Below are 13300 nucleotides of genomic sequence, written 5' to 3' on the forward strand. Positions count from 1 at the left end.
TTTAATTGTAGAATTCAATGCAACTGTATAAGACTAAAAACTAACATTTGTGTGGCTTCTCCTTTCTTGCCAAATGGAATTAAAAATTCTTAACCATTAAAAAAACAAACGCTCAACTGGCAAACGATTGTAGCTGCTCCCTCTCCCACCAAATTGTTTGCCAGTAACAGTCAAATGTTTAGCAAGTCCTGAATGACTACTCTCCTCCACTTAGGCACCTGTTACTCTAGTAGTTAGGTCAAGACATTTCTACCTACAGTTTTCACTGCCAAAATTCACATATGCTACAAAGGAGATATGTTGTACAAGTGAAAGACAATTTAAGAAGTATATTTTCCCTGTAATGTAGTACATTCCAAGACACTCCTTTTACAAGTTTATTGTAATCATAATTAAGAACTATCCAAAGCCTGCACATTAAAAGGCCTATAACAAAGGCGGCACAATAGTGATTGGCTTAATGGAATCAAGTCTTTTGTACTGAATATTACAACCCATATTTCTTGGAGGAGCTGTGTAGCAATATTCCAGTCTTTTGCACACAGAATCCATTTGTGTAAAACACACACACACAGTGCTTCTCTTGGTTCAATTAAATTTGAGGCAAACACTGTCCTAGGAAAGAAGAAATGCATTCCTACTGTTTAGGTTCTCTTTCCCCTCCTCATAATGGTTTCTCCATGGGAGGGAAGCTTAATCTTCAAGTTCAAAGCTTGTTTCATCATATAGTTCAGGACGAGATGACCTGGAGTGCCGGGAATATTTCAGTTGCAAAAAATCACCCAGTTCATCTAGAGAATCTAGGACCTGTAATACAATAGTACTATATTAAGATATAAAGCTCCTCTCATGTCTGCTTAGCATCAAAACCAAAGAATCCAACAAAGAGTACAACTACTTCAGATGAGATGTTATTGTTGAATCACCATGGCTTGTTCACTTATTTTTATGGAGGGTCCACATGACATTGTCATCCATTTGTAATCTTTCCATGTTTTCAGTGATGCTTCTGCGTTTTTATTTAAGAGACATGCTTTTGATCTTGGCAGTGAACAATCAGATAAGCCTATCCTAGCTCAGTATACATTCAGTGTAACATCAGTAATGGACACTATTTTACCACTTTACAAAAATACATCTTTTAGGTGCCAGTGTAATGAAGTGGTTAGAGTGCTCAACTGGGATCTGGGAGATCTGGTTTCCAGTCTCCACTCAGTCACAAAGCTCACTTCATGACTTTGGGCCAATCACTAGCTCTCAGCCTAACCTACCTTACAGGGTTGTTGTGAGGATAAAATTGAGAGGAGGAGGATTCTATAAGCTACCTTGAATACCTTGAAAGGAAAAAGGTAGGATATAAATAAGTAGCACTAAGTTAATTGTATAGCTATAGTTAAAAAAATTAAAATAACAAAACACCACTTAAAAGAAAGCATTAGTATTATACTTGCTCTTGCTCTATTTTATTATTATTATTATTATTATTATTATTATTATTATTATTATTATTATAGCATTTCTATGCCGCCCCTTGCCGAAACCTCGGGGCGGCTTACAACATGAAAAGAATTATAGCATTATAATAGGACATCATGGGACTGCAGGTGGCGCAGTGGTTTAAACCTCTGTGCTGCTGGGCTGATTGATCGAAAGGTTGCCAGTTTGAATCTGCACAACGGGGTGAGTTCCCGTTGCTCTGTCCCAGCTCCTGCCAACCTTGCAGTTCGAAAGCATGCCAATGCAAGTAGATGAAAAGGTACCACTTTGGTGGGAAGGTAACAATGTTCCGTGCACCTTGGTGTTTAGTCATGCCGGCCACATGACCACAGAGACTGTCTGGGGACAAATGCTGGCTCCCTCGGCTAGGAAACAGAGATGAGCACTGCCCCCTGGAGTCAGGCATGACTGGACTTAATGTCAAGGGGAAACCTTTACCTTTTACTTAATAGGATATCATAAAACTAATTTTAAAAGACCTTCAAAGAATACTTTCTGGTCGCCTTTTTAACCTCCTTGCTGAAATGACAGTGCTTAGAAAAAGTTTTCTATTTTTTATCAGTTAAAGGTGCTCCTCAATGTGGCTGCCTGTTATACTCCTGTTGGAAGACTATGGACATTCATTTGAAAGTGGAGGCAAGGACTGCTTCAATGCTTCTCCTGCCCTGCAAACAAGTGGGATTTCAGCTGTCTATGCCTTTTGCCCCTTTGTGAAGTCTTACACCTTCCCTTTCCTCAAAATGCCTGCCCCCACCACAATGGTCCTGGAAGAACCACACTGTCTGTCACAGTGGTGGGGAGGATGCTCCATACTTGCAGTCCTAACTATGGAATGCATTTCCACGGTAAGAGCTGGGACCCCAGTCTATCCCACGGCCACCTAAACAGTGTCTAGTGACCATACGATTGTACCCTAAAGCCATAAGCCATGACACATATATGTACTATTTTGCTGTTAATTCTTCTTAAAGAAGATATAGCTAGAAAGTGTTTTGGTGCTACTTAAAATAAATATAAAACATGAAAGTGTCATGCATTGCAATGTGTATAGTGAATGTGCACTGATGCGTGATAGCATTAACTGCCCAATGTCAAAATCATGCTTCTTAAAAACACAGAAATGTCAAACGTTAAGGGCACCATTGTGGATGCAAGGCATCTATAGAAACAGCACAATATCCCCTGACACCATGGAAGCACAACTGCCATTCAACTTACAGTTTATAGCATGAGAGTTATGAGCTCTCCATCTGGAAGTACCCCAACTTTGCACCCCCCAAAAGTACCCCACCCCAAAAAAGGAGATCCAGACCAGTGCAGAATCCAAGTGAAATTTCAATAATGCTACAAACAGAAAGATGAAAGCTACTGGGTCTCAAAATTAATCAGTGGCATCACTTGGTCCTCCAATATGGAGGTGAGCCTTGGCATTTGCCACTCCCTTCTTCAACTCCCTTTTCCCTAGAGGGAAAAGTGAACCTCTAGGTTGTTCTACTAGTGGATTTTGTTTGCTTTTGAATGCTTTATCTAAACAGTTAACCAAACAGTTGGACTGTTTTGTCTAAATAGTTAGTTTGGCTAATTATTTTCACCAAGCACTTTTCAGGAGGAAGGCTCTTGTACAGTTGTTCAGTGCCTCCCACCTTAGAACAGGCTTCTTCTACCAGGTCATTATAGAATGTGAAGCTACCTTACCTTTTTCTTCCCACCACCATCAATGCTTTATTTTATAAACACTTCTTTTAATTTATTTTACATTGTAATAGAGTACCATAACAACCCAATATCCTTACACAACTGTATATTCTCTAAGTGTTTAATGCATATATTTACAAACATGCATATAAATATACTGAGTAACATGCATAATTACAAACGTTATGAATCCATAAAGTAGAATACCAGTAGTTTTGAAAGTTGATGTGTCATAAGATTGTACATTTTTTTTCATGCTTGAGAACCTTATTGTAATTTTAATTCCTTTTATATTGTAAATCGTTGTTGGTCCTGTCTATTTTATTTTCTATGATTTTTTGTATAATAGGTTTTATCCTAATGTTAAAAAATGTTCTCTTGCTTAATATGTTTTTGCATAACAACATTTCCCTCAACTCCACTGGAAAAATTACGACAGTGGATCCAGTCTTAGTGCCAGTCTTACCATTCCAGTCCCAGAAACATGAAGCTGTTAATGACAAAAGCAGTCATTATTCATGCTTTTGTAAGGTGAGGTTTAAAAGCAGCCTCAAACAGCACTCCTCCCATACAAGCCAAGTGTACAAAAGCAGGTAATAGCATTGTTGTTAATATTAATATTTAAATAGTAGAAGCATATGAATCAAGAAGGCTTTTGTTATGGATTTTCATCACAGTGGTAAAAATGGACTGAAAATACCTTTAGTACTCTGAGTTAAATGACCTTTCATTATTTAGTTGCATGATTTATAAAGTATCTGCATTTATCTTCGTAAATACATTGGGACAAAGATTATGTGATACCTCTTCATTCAGCTAGTAGGTCCATAACCAAATCAGGACAGTAAATATTTTATTTATAGGATAGTACAACTTTCTTTTTTCTTTGTTCTGTCTTTAGCCAAGAGAAACTGGTGGCAAACCATCAAGTACGTAGATCTTCTTTTATGTCAAAATTGGACAGCAACAGGCAAGCTTCACTGTACAAACCAGTGTTGATTCCAGGGTTTGGAAAACCATTGAACAAGATATCCTCAATGACCTACAGCTAGGAAGTGAAAACAGTTGTAATAAAAAAGATATTGGTCTGGTTCACATATCACCAGGCCAGGATTTAGTCCTATATGAACAAGCTGGAACAAACCTAAGCAAAAGTCTTGGGCTTGCATGCTTCCTCCACTCAAGAACACTTCTCAAGTTGTTTTGTATTACACAAAAGCTGGGCTTATCATTTTGTTTGAACCAGAGATTGTGGTTTACAAGAAACTTTGGACTGAACAAACAGCAACAAAATTACAAAATTAGCTTGTTCTGAAGCTGAGGAGAATTTGTATTAAACCACAACTCTGGTTCACATGTAAGGGCAAGCCAACTTTGGGGTGAAGTGAAAAGAAACTGGCCATACAGGAAGGGAGGGGAGTGGGGGAGCATGTAAGTGTGAGACTTTGTTCAGGCTCATTCCACAATGCACACCTACCACTAAATTCAATTTGGGCATTATATGCAAACCAGAGCAATACTTTACAAAGGACATTATCCAGCAGGTCACTGCACTTATGCAACTGTTGTAAAAGTAGTATAAGCAACTTGTAGTGTGACTCCAATAGTATAAGCCAGTGTGACCCATTTCCTTGAAATCGCTATAGCAGAAGGTTATGCTGTTGCTGTTGTGTGAGAGGCTGCTTATGCTAGTGCTGTGCTGATTGTGTGAGCACACTGGCCCTGTTGGATACTGCCCAGAGTTTGCCTTCTGTCTGCCATAGTGCATTTTAAAGACTTGATTCCATATTAATTATATTTCATTTCCCAAACTGACTGGGTAGCACTATTTGTCTATACAGGTGAACCCAGACTTTTGCAGGTTTAACTTTTGTGGATTTGATTATTCACGAGTTTGCCATCAATAATTAAAAGGGAATCTTTTTGGAGTTTTGCAGCCTACTGTTTACTCAGGGCTTTTTTTGTCATAGAACGCACCGGAACGGTGTTCCGGCACCTTTTTTGACAGATTTTTCCAAGTGATTGTGAATCACCCTGTTGGGCATAGCAGATCGGTGGCAAAAATCATTAACATAGTGCCTGCGGGCTGCTTGTGTGTCGGTGTTGATTGTCAGCGCTGATTGTGAGGGTGCTGCTCGGCTTGGGACGCTGCTTGGCTTGGGATCGGTCGTGTGGTCACGTGCTGAGTGCTTACTGCCGGCACCAACCATTGTGTAAAAGTGTGACTCCAAGATGTGAGTTCCGGCACCTACCTACCTTCCTTCCTTCCTTCCTTCCTTCCTTCCTTCCTTCCTTCCTTCCTTCCTTTTTACAAAAAAAGCACTGTGTTTACTACTCCACAGACAGCTGTGTGAATAACGCTTCCCTTCCTGGCTGTCACTGCATGGGGTGCTGCCTGCTGGCCAGAGTGGGACAAGTACCAGACTTGGGACCAGGCATGCAGATACATACAAGGCCCACCACACAACACAGGATGAACTCCCCTGAAGCAGGCTGAACTCCAGTACCATTGAGTCTTGTTTTACAGCAAAGGTTATTCAAATTTCAAAAGAGGTAATTGTAATGCAGCTACCAGTACACATATGGTCAACAGTATTAGGAGTTAAGGCTTGGGGGGCGGGGTATAGATATTCATGATTTTTCCACTTTTCTGTGGGCCTTGCACCCTTAAGCCCTGCAAATGTAGAGGGCCAACTGTATACAGCATACTGATAACTGTGTTTGCAAGTAATATAGTACATAAGATACGAGAACTGAGAATTTGGATTTGTAATTTATTTTCACCACAATGGAGGACATGGCTTGCAGGTGCCAAGTATCAGCAAAGGAAACTTTCCAAATCTGTAATGCATATTTCAGCCACTTTTAACTGCACACTCACATTCTTCATGTACAATAAATATATCCCTATTTGATTTAACGCCAATTCTGGTCAGCTTCAAAACAAGCTGATTTTGTGGCTGTTTGTTTAATCCAAGTTTGTTGTAAACAATAATCTCTGGTACAAAAAATGCCAATGAAGAGTTCTACAGAACTCAAGCAAGAACATACTAAAGCTAATTAAGTAAAATATATTATTTTACCTGCTTTGTATCTCTCCTTTGCAGTTGTATTTTAACTCCTTAACTGCAAAGTTACTGTTTACTTAAAAATCAAAGCTTCCACAATCAAATGGTGATGATTAAGCATGGCAGACAATGAAGAGAACATGGAGTTAGAGAGACAAGACAGGGCTTCTCCCAAACTCCACCAACATACGCAGTTCATTTTGCAAAGCCATCTGTTGTGCTTACCATGTCTAACATCTCCCGTGTATGGGCAGCTGACACACAAAACCGAGCCCTGGATTCTGTGATCGGAGTAGCTGGGAAGCCAACCACAACCACCCCAATTCTTTTGGCTAACATGCGTCTTGCAAATGCCCTGGGTAAGGAAATGAAAAAAGCAACAGGTTATTTCCTTCTAACTGCAAGAAAAAGAAAAGAAGCTTTAAAGTGCAGAGCAACTTCTAAACAATGCAAAGATTACGTAAAACCTAGATTTTGGGGAGGGGAAAGTGTCACTTTTGAAAGAAATGTATCAACAGGGAATTGTATTCATTGCTAGTTCTCTTCCCAACTCACTTGCCTGTATTATGCACACATTTTCAGTTGTACATTTGCCACATTCAAACTTTGCATGTGTTTTTTTATTAATACCCCACTGCAAGGAGCTTCAGGCTCACATTCTCCCTCCATCCCTAGCATGCTACAGTTCTTTCCACCTGCATCCAGGTTTGTGGCAAACCATTGTTAGTTTGCATCCCACTGGCCAGCTATGCTTTGTACTAGTTCAGTAAACTAGGAAGCTAAATCAGCTTACAATTCTAGTTTGCTGCTTCATTCACAAGGAGGGAATCATGGTACAAAAGGGAAGATGGAATGTGTTTAAGTTTGCTTTTTTGTTTAAAACCAAATCATGTTGCATCTGCATGTGTGAACCATGTGTAAATATCTTAAAGTGTGATATGGGTAAGGGTTGCTAAGCAGCAAAAGGAAAAGGTTACAAATGTATTTGCTAATGTCAAATTAAATAAAATTAAATTAAAACTTTTATAAACTACCCTTTGTCATTGCGGATTCTAGGTCTGTGAATAAATATAATTTAAATGGCACACATACCCACACTAAACACAGATTAGCATACTATAACAAAAAAGGAAGGCAGTAAAATAGAATAGCCAGTTGAAATGCCTAGGCAAACAGAACAGTTTCTGAGCTGGTGCCAGAATAATGATGGGTTAATATCATTTGAACCACCACAGGGAAATATTACATAGTTTAGTGCCACTACTGAGAAGGCTCTCTACCTTGTTGACTCATACAGTTGACTCATATAGCTTTGCAAGAGAGAGGGAGATAACTTAATTGAATAAACCTGTCATTCAACATTGGTGGAAAAAGAACCAGCAGTAAATATCCTTGTTAGAAGCAGAAGAAGGAAAAGGTGAAGGTGAAGGGTGGAAAAAGAAGCAATAAAACAGAAGATCCACACTGCCAGGGTCAGTCAGTAACAAGTATCTGTGGTGGAGACAAAAGAAAAAGAAAACAACTCACTACTGCAGATCTATCAAAGGGAAGAGGGGGAAGGCTGTAGCAGGCAGTATGCACTCACAAGATAACCAAAGTGACAGCCAGCAACTTCTTCAGACACAATACTGGTGAAAGACTACATAGAAGGCTGCATGAATTTTTGTCTTTAAATACATCAATAGCTGGAGATGCAAGTCCTGTTCTGAAGCTACATGTTGTAAAGGCCAAGCAGCTCCTGTGAGCGAAGTATGAGAATAAAAGAAAGGGTTCTCTCAATGGTGGCTACAATGATGGAATGCTCTCCTCAGCAGGGCTTGCTTGTCTGAAATACGTATTTAGAAACATAGAAACACTGAAACATAGTGAGTCAGAAGGGGCCTCCCAGCCCATCTAGTCTGATCCCCAGCTCCAGCCAGCTCCACTCATGACATGCCTACCATGGGCATGTCCAGCCTATCCTTGAACACCTTCACTGATGGGGCTTCAACCACCTCCTGTGGAAGCCCTTCCATGTCATAGGGGTTCTAACTGTCAGGAAGTACTTCCTGGCATCCACCTTGAATCTTGGTTCCCTGAGCTTTGCTACATTGAAATGCATCCTGCCCTCTACTGCAGCCTTGTGGCCGTTCAGTGCACCGATTCCAACCTTGCTATATCCTTCTTGTAATGAAGGGCCCAGAACTGAGCAAAATACTCCAGCTATGGATGCACCAGAGTCATATAGAGTGGAAATAATACCTCTCTCAATCTAGAAGCCACCGTTCTGGCTATGCATCCTAGGGTGGCATTCACCCTCTTGACTGCTGTGCCAAACTGCTGACACATGTTTAGCTTGCAGTCAACTAGCACCCCTTTCCACAAGTGCTGCTCTCCAGCCACTTGTCCCTTAGCTTGTACTTATGATGCCCATTCCTATGTCCCAAGTGCAACACCCGGCACTTATCTGCATTGAACGCCATCCTGCTGTTCCCAGCCCAATCCCATTCGTAAAGAACAGATGGTTAGCTTCACAGAATTCTATGCGTTGTTCTCCAGATCCTTAGGTCAAATTCTCTCACAACAGTGGTGTTTACTTTGTGTTCCACTCACCCATGACTATCAATATGTCTTGTTTTGGTGTATTATCAAATTTCTTTTGGATGCTTCCACAAATTTTTGGATTTCTTTCATTTTAGCATCTGTTGTTAGAGTGTAGACTTGAATGAGGGTTATGTTGATAGGTCTTCTGACTGATCTGATTTGGTTGGACTTTGAATTATAGCTTCTTCCTGCCTGTGTGAAAGTTTGCCTTAGTATTACAGCCATTCTGTTTCTTCTAAGTCTGTCATTCCCAGAGTAAAACACTTTGTGTTTCTCTAACTGAAAATATCTCATTTCTGTCCACTTTTGTTCAATCACATGAAGTATTGTGTTGTTTAACCATTCCATTTCTTGCTTTATACTTTCCATTCTGCCTTAGTTGATACTTTTCACATTTTATATTCCAGCAGTATGTGTTGTAGAGCATTAGACTCTCCTTTTGCCTCTGGGTGTGTCAGCTATTAGACTTCCCTTTGGCTCTGTTTTAACTGCATCATTAGCGACAGCACTATTTGCACTTGTTCTTTGCTCTTCTCCAGTAGCTGACTGAGTGCCTTCATCATAGAGTTTATAAGGTAAGAAATATTCAGAAGTAGTATACATTGTTTTGTTCTAAGTTACTGCCGTTGTCTATGAACGGTCTTCTGCCACCATTACCTTCAACTCTCACTGCTGCACAGTAGCTGCCCTTCAGGAGTTTCTCTGCCCTGTCACCATTAGAGATATCCAGTCTCTTCTGCTGATGTGAAAAATACTCCTGAAGAAGGCAGATGCTTCTTAGTTTTGTGTCTCAGGTCTGACCATTCTGTCCTGGGTGACTGTGCTAGAAGACCAGCCTAGTAAGAGAGTCCAGCCTTCTGACAGCATTGCTCTTGGTTTCTCTGACACTCTCAGCCCCCTTACCATGTTAAATTTAAGAGGGGGTTACATTGCTTTACAGATGTTCTTCTTCCTGCTTATGTCTAGGACAGGAGTGTAGAAGTTCTTTTAGCCCAAATGCCAAATTCTTTCGAAGAATCTCTTGCCAGTCATATGCTAATAGATGTCTGGACCAAAGGTAAGGGAGAGTGAAGCTCAAACGCTCAAAATACCAGCACATTTTAGCTTAAAATTCTTATTGCCAATAACTAAACCTTGGAAGAGGCATTTTAATATTTAGAATAGGAAAATAACTGCAAGAAAAACTAGGAAGCCACCAAATGTTCAGTGGTTGAAGAGCCAGGGAAAGGGTTGCCTCCTATATAACAGGAGGACTGGATTTTGTCCCTGGCCTTGAGATGATGTACTTCCACTCTAGGGTGACCAGATGCCAAACAAGTTGATTTTGTGTTTAGGAGTGGGGTTGGCTGCATTTAACTGTGTCTTGATTCTAGTCCTAATCCCTGCCAATGCAGAAAATCCATTACTACAGTATACCTGACAGGTAGGTAGAATAGTAGAATGTACTTGCTAACATGCCATTTCTTATGCAATGATTAAAAAGTAAAGATGTTGTTGTTATTAATTTCATTCCTATACTGCCCCCCTGCTGACACACTCTGGACAGTTTACAACAGTCCATAAAACAGATATAAAATATAAATACTTGTACAATACAAATATTAAAATACAAGTAGATGTATACAAGTAAATACAATAAAATATATAAAATCAAACATATAAAAGTTTAAAAACTGGAATGATTAAAACCAAACAACATCAAAGAGATACCCAGTAAAACATCCAGGATGGGCTATCCCACAAGCTCTTGTATACCCAGATAATTCTTTAAAAGCCTTGGTATAAAGGACCATCTTGAAAAGGTGCTGAAAAGATGACAAATACAGCACCAGTTGGGTTGCAGTGGGGAAGTTATTCCATAAATGCTGGCCACCAAAGAGAAAACTCTTCCCCATACTGCCACCTTCTGTGCTTCCCTTGGAGTTGGCACTCAGAGGAAGGCCCCAAAGCTTGGGCACATTGTATGAATAGAATGAAGTTGGGAGAGGTACTCTGACAGGAATTCTGTTCCTAAGCTTTGTAAGGCTTTATAGGTTAAAACCAGCACCTTGATCTGGGACCAGAAGCATATAGGCAATCAATGCAAGTGGGCTAGAACTGGTCTTAGGTGTTTGGATCTGCAGGTCCCAGTCATTAATTTGGCTGCCACATTCTGCACCAGCTGCAGCTTCTGAGCTGTATTCAAGGGCGGATCCAAGTAGAGTGCATTGCAGCAATCTAATTTAGAGATTACCAGAATGTAGATAACTGAAACCAGCATATCCCTGTCCACATTGGGGCATAGCTGGGCCACCAGCCAAAGCTGGCAGAAGGCATTCTGAGCCACCGCAGTCATCTGAGCCTCAAGTGACAAGGATGGATCAAGGAACATCTCCAAGCTATGAACTGGTTCCTTCAGGGGAGTGCAATCTCATCCAGAATAGGCTGAACACCCCCACATCCAGTCAGAGAGACCACCCACCAATAGCATCTCACTCTTGTTTGGATTGGTTTCAGTTTTGTCAGCCCTCATCCAGTTCATTGTTGTGGCCAGACACCAGTAAACTCAAATTAAAAACTGGCAGGGTTGGGGTTTTGTCCTTCTTTTGCTTCTGGTTACCCAACCTCTCCCCTTTCGGATTTTTCAGTGTCACTTTTCTTCTGCCATGTCTCCAAAGATAAACAACAAATCTAAATCAGACAAAATGGTGCAGCCCACCTTGGCTCAGGTTGTAGCTTAACTTGTGGGTTCTATCCCACCATTTCAAAATCAATGCCGTAGCGGTTTTATCTTTAGAGGATGTAGTATTATTAATGGTAAAGGACAGTGCACCAAATGGAATGAGAACACATAGGAAGCTGCCTTACTCTGAAGTCAGACAATTGGCCCAGTGAACCTTCCATTGCCAGCTGTGCAGGGTTTCATGCAAGAATTTTTCTAACCTTACCTGGAGATGCTGGCAACTCAGGAGTTCTGCATGTAAAGCACATGCTCTACCACTAAGCCACAGACCCTCCCATAAGAACTGAGTGCAATGGTAGGTAGACTTACCACTTGAGTTTACAAGTAAAATTCTGAACATGTTGCATAGCTTCCTAGGGCAGTAAGAGTTAACTTACCCAATTTTGCCAGGTATGTAAAGGAGCAAAGGGACAACAGGAGAATCCTCATTGCCGTAAACAATGAAGCCCAGTTCATGCAATCTTTGTCTGAAGTATCTTGTGTTTTCTGCTAGCTGGTGTACTCTCTGAAGTCCTGAAATAAAGAACCATGAAACGAGTGAGTGCATAAATCATACACATGCTGCCACAGGACAGCAAACAAACAAGATGCAGATCAAGATAGGCAGCATTAGTCATGCTAGGCCGGGTTGCTGGGAACTGTGGCCCAAAACATCTAGAAAGTTGCTTACCCTCATCTAGAACTTTACTTTAGATTGATCAGCAAATACCGTGTCTATTACAGAACCTGACCAATTCTGTATATAATGTGGACATTAAAGGTAAACATTGCCTGGAGCAGTGTCACTACAGAGCTAAGAAGGAGCAGGGTAGTGAGATGGTTTAGTGTTCTTGCACCCAGATGTATTACAGTGTTGAAAGCACCTATCCAATTTTAAATTTGAACAGGATGGGTACATGAATAATAATCTCATATTCAGGGAGAATAGTGATTGCTTCTCAATTGCATTAGGAAGGACACAGTGGAAATATTCTGTGTGAAATGTGTGGGAGAATACTAATTGGCCACGTATGACCACTATATGGCTGTTCTGTGTTGTTTAATACATTATCCATGATTAGGCAATTTTGTTCTGACATGCAACTGCACCCAAGTTCCATTTAACATGGTATAAAAAAAGATTTTTTCAAGACAAATTTGGATATCCAGAACTATTTTCTGAATCAAAGGCACACAAAACCTCATGTGCATGCCCGGAGCTCCTACGTAGTAGGTCAAATGTAAGAGTCTGTAAATAGGCTTTCTTGTTTACAAAAGTAAGAAAAAGCAACCAATCTTTCATGACGTTACTTTGTTTTTGGCATTTTAAAGAGGGCAAACAGGCAGCAATATTTCACCCACTTCATGGTACTGTACGATCCTCTAGAACAACCTTTCTTTCCTGAGGTTCCTTGGAACCCCAGGATTCTGCTTAAGGTCACTTGGGTTTCCACAAGAGACTGTGGAGGAGGAGATTGTGGAGGAAATATAACATTATGTTTTTCATATTCATATGTGCATGTGTTTATAATATAAACACACAAGCAAGCACTTCAGCTCACCCCAGTTGCCTCAGAGATGGGAGAATGCCCAAGGAGTCTCCACCCATGAGGGAAGGAGCCAGGGCAGGAAGTGTGTTTGCCTCAGGCTCATGGGAAGCAGTGTTGTGGAAATTCTGTGTGTTGGGCATTAAAATAACAGCAAAAGCCCTTATTTCACATTCTTATTACATTGTATATACCCTCCATTGGCCATG

At 40.5% G+C, this 13300-nt stretch overlaps 1 protein-coding gene across 7 annotated transcripts in view; it reads right to left on the reverse strand.

The window, feature by feature from the left end:
• Window positions 1-365: 365 nt before the first annotated feature.
• The window catches only part of SPTLC3 (serine palmitoyltransferase long chain base subunit 3), a 106801-nt gene continuing 93866 nt past the window's right edge, over window positions 366-13300 (reverse strand). The window contains exons 10-12 of one of the 7 annotated variants that reach the window (XM_044454306.1): window positions 11943-12078; window positions 6486-6615; window positions 366-807 (exon numbers count right to left, since the gene is read on the reverse strand). In XM_044454306.1, the coding sequence (XP_044310241.1) occupies window positions 694-807; window positions 6486-6615; window positions 11943-12078 (380 nt within the window). In that variant the 3' untranslated portion in view covers window positions 366-693. Of the gene's footprint in view, window positions 808-2164; window positions 4241-6485; window positions 7999-8852; window positions 9890-11942; window positions 12079-13300 lie in introns of those variants that run through there. The other 6 variants (XR_006417020.1, XR_006417018.1, XM_044454307.1 and 3 more) reach the window with 6 other exon arrangements.

Source organism: Varanus komodoensis, unplaced genomic scaffold (genome assembly GCF_004798865.1).
Source record: "Varanus komodoensis strain SLA01 unplaced genomic scaffold, ASM479886v1 scaffold7_3, whole genome shotgun sequence".
In the NCBI taxonomy this organism is placed as follows: domain Eukaryota; kingdom Metazoa; phylum Chordata; class Lepidosauria; order Squamata; family Varanidae; genus Varanus; species Varanus komodoensis.